General features: G+C 49.9%; 1 protein-coding gene across 1 annotated transcript; it reads right to left on the minus strand.

The window, feature by feature from the left end:
• Nucleotides 1–556: 556 nt before the first annotated feature.
• Nucleotides 557–2,398, minus strand: GJA3 (gap junction protein alpha 3). Its single transcript, XM_087813854.1, has one exon. The coding sequence runs from the start codon at nt 2,180–2,182 to the stop codon at nt 860–862; it is 1,323 nt and encodes a 440-aa protein (XP_087669980.1). The 5' UTR covers nt 2,183–2,398; the 3' UTR covers nt 557–859.
• Between the last annotated feature and the right edge of the window lie 525 nt (nt 2,399–2,923).

A 2,923-nucleotide genomic window follows, 5' to 3' on the forward strand; every position in this document is an offset into this window, starting at 1 on the left:
CTATGTTGGTCAGTATCCATGTAATAGTAATACATTTATTTTTTCCAAAAGAGAGAAAGTGGGGGAAATAGGTCTATCTGTAAAATTTAAAGCAGAAAATATCACTTAAAAACAAACACAAAGGAGCCCTGCCACATTATTGTTTCTGTTTCCTCAGCTGTTAAAAGTGATCTCAAGTGTGGCTGCATTTCCACCTGCTTTCTTCCCAGCCACCTCTGTGCCCTCACCCATGAATCTCTGCCTCTGGGGGAGCTGCTCATTGTCACTTGTCATGAAGCCTGCACTTGGATATCCGGGGCTTCACATGCAATTTCAGAATCTCAAACGACACTACATAGGCTTGCTCTAAGTCTCCTTTTGGTGCAGTTTGGCAAATATCCCAAATGAACTTCAACCCTGAGTTAAAAGTATCAAACAGACATAGGGCTAAGTGCAGCTATGGCCTTCTGGGCTGCCCAGAGGCTTGGGAGAGCTCAGGACAGAAAACCTAATGGCCCCAAATTGAAGTTACTGCAGACACCTGCCTCTTTATCACCGCAGAACAGTCCCCCACAGAGACAGAAACACCTTGGCCAGGTTCAGGGCTCTCGGGTTGCTGTGAGTATCTTTAAAGAACATCAGGCCCTGCACCCCACTTTGCCCCCATCCCCTATAGAAAGCATTGTGGTCCTCCCCACTCCACCTTCAGCATTAAGGACAGCAAGCACTGACACCGAAACCCAACCTTTTTGGTGATCTTCTCCCTCTCCCCAGTCCAGTGCTCTCTGTCACCCTAGGCTCTCTACCTGCTCAGTTGAAGTGCACTTTGGTTTTGTGGCTAGAAAAGAGGTCATTATAAAGCTGTCTGGGGAGAATACCACTAGATGACCAAGTCATTGGGTCTTCCCTGACTGTTGTTGGACTTACTGGCCTTGCTTGACAGTCTGGGGTCTGTGGGTAGCAAAGGTGGCATGTGCATCTCCACAGTGGGGATCACTGCTTGCTGCCCCTCATCAGGAGTAACTTCCAATCTGCTCTCTCTCAAGATGCTGTGGTCCCCATTCTCCAATGGGACAGGCTCCTGAGGAGTTGGCTGGGGGCTGCCTCGGGGGGAAAAGGAAGAAGATGTGGGCACAAGTGGGGAGATCTTCCTCACAGAAGTCTGCTGCTCAGGCTCCTGGTTGGCCCAATTCTGCTCTGTCATTAGCAGGTGATGGTTACTATCATAGAATTTGTCAGGGTGGCCCTTCCCCTGCGTCTGGGAAAGCGCTACCACATTGAAGTCTGTTGCTGGTGGAGTGAAGCCAGGATGGTCTGCGGCCACTGCTTGTTCCATGGAAGAGGCAGAGTGAGTATAGTAAAGAGGGTACCCCATAGTACTGGTGGTTGGAACAGGGTAGGAGGGCAGTGGGCTCACTCCCCCAGGTTTTATCGCCCCCATCCTGTATTCAGTGGTGTCTGGGCAATAATGGTTGGTCATGCCCTGTTTAAGCTTCTTCCAGCCCAGGTGGTATATCTCCAGCACGTTGAGTAAGAGGGACAGGCAGGCCACAACCAGCATGAATATGATGAAGATGGTCTTCTCCGTGGGCCTGGAGATGAAGCAGTCCACGATGTTGGGGCAGGGCCACCGGTCACAGTGGTAGAGTGGCTTCAGCTCAAAGCCATACAGAAAGTACTGTCCAGCGATGAAGCCCACTTCAAATAGTGTCTTAAAAATGATGTTGAAAACATAAGTCTGGAGCAGAGCCCCAGCAATTCGGACCTTGCCCCGGTCATCCTGCAGAAGGGGTTTGTCCTTCTGGCCATGGTTGCTGGGCCCACACTGCCTAGCCAGTCTGAGGTGCTGGCTGCCTCCCTTCAGCTGCTCTTCCTCCCGCCCTTTCTTCTTCTCTTCCATGCGCACGATGTGCAGCACGTGCCCCAGGTAGATGAGGGTGGGAGTGGACACGAAGATGATCTGCAGCACCCAGAAGCGGGTGTGGGAGATAGGGAAGGCTTTGTCATAGCAGACGTTCTCACAGCCTGGCTGCTGGGTGTTGCAGGTGAAGTCTGACTGCTCATCTCCCCATACTTCCTCGGCAGCAGCTCCCAGCACCAGGATCCGGAAGATGAACAGGACTGTCAGCCAGACCTTGCCAATGACCGTGGAGTGCTCCTGTGCATTCTCCAATAGTCTCCCCAGAAGGCTCCAGTCACCCATTGCTCCAGCCTGCCAGCCTGTAAGGGAACATACTGCTTAATACGCAGGTAGGACAGGTGAGCCGTACTCCAACTGCCCAAAGGGACAGGTGTCATTGTTCACGGGGGATGGAATATAGTGTCATTGGGTGGCTCTCTTAAAACTTCCTAATGTGGGATGTGCTGCAGAGATCTCCACAGCCTTGTATGTTCATGTATGCAAATATGTTTGTGTGCACATGTACACGCACTTACATGTCCCGGTGTACACATGTGTGTACACACATGTGCATATGTCTACACCTGTATATACAAGCATGTGCCTGTGCAAACACATGTGAACATGTGTACGTGTGAATGGTTAGATGCACATACATATGCACATGCATGTGTGAATGTACATGCATATGCATATGAGTGCACTTGTGTGCATGCACATGTGTGCACATACCTGCCTCTGTGAGTGCATGTACTGTACCTGTAGGCACTTACAGTGCATGTGTGTACATGTGTTGAATGTCAAGTGTGCAAGGTATACAGGAACATGCAAGCACAATGCTTTCATGTGCGTGCAGCTGCATATTGTAATCTGTGTGCATGTGTGTACACATGTATCTCTGTGGGCATGTGTGCATGTACATGTGTGCATATACCTGCGTGTGAACATTTTATACGTGTGTGCATGCACACATACATGTTTTTGGTGTGTATACATATCTCTATGTATCTGTACATATTGCCCACTAATGTGCCACACAGGATT

The sequence above is a fragment of the Miniopterus natalensis genome, chromosome 2 (assembly GCF_054644295.1).
Source record: "Miniopterus natalensis isolate mMinNat1 chromosome 2, mMinNat1.hap1, whole genome shotgun sequence".
NCBI lineage: Eukaryota > Metazoa > Chordata > Mammalia > Chiroptera > Miniopteridae > Miniopterus > Miniopterus natalensis.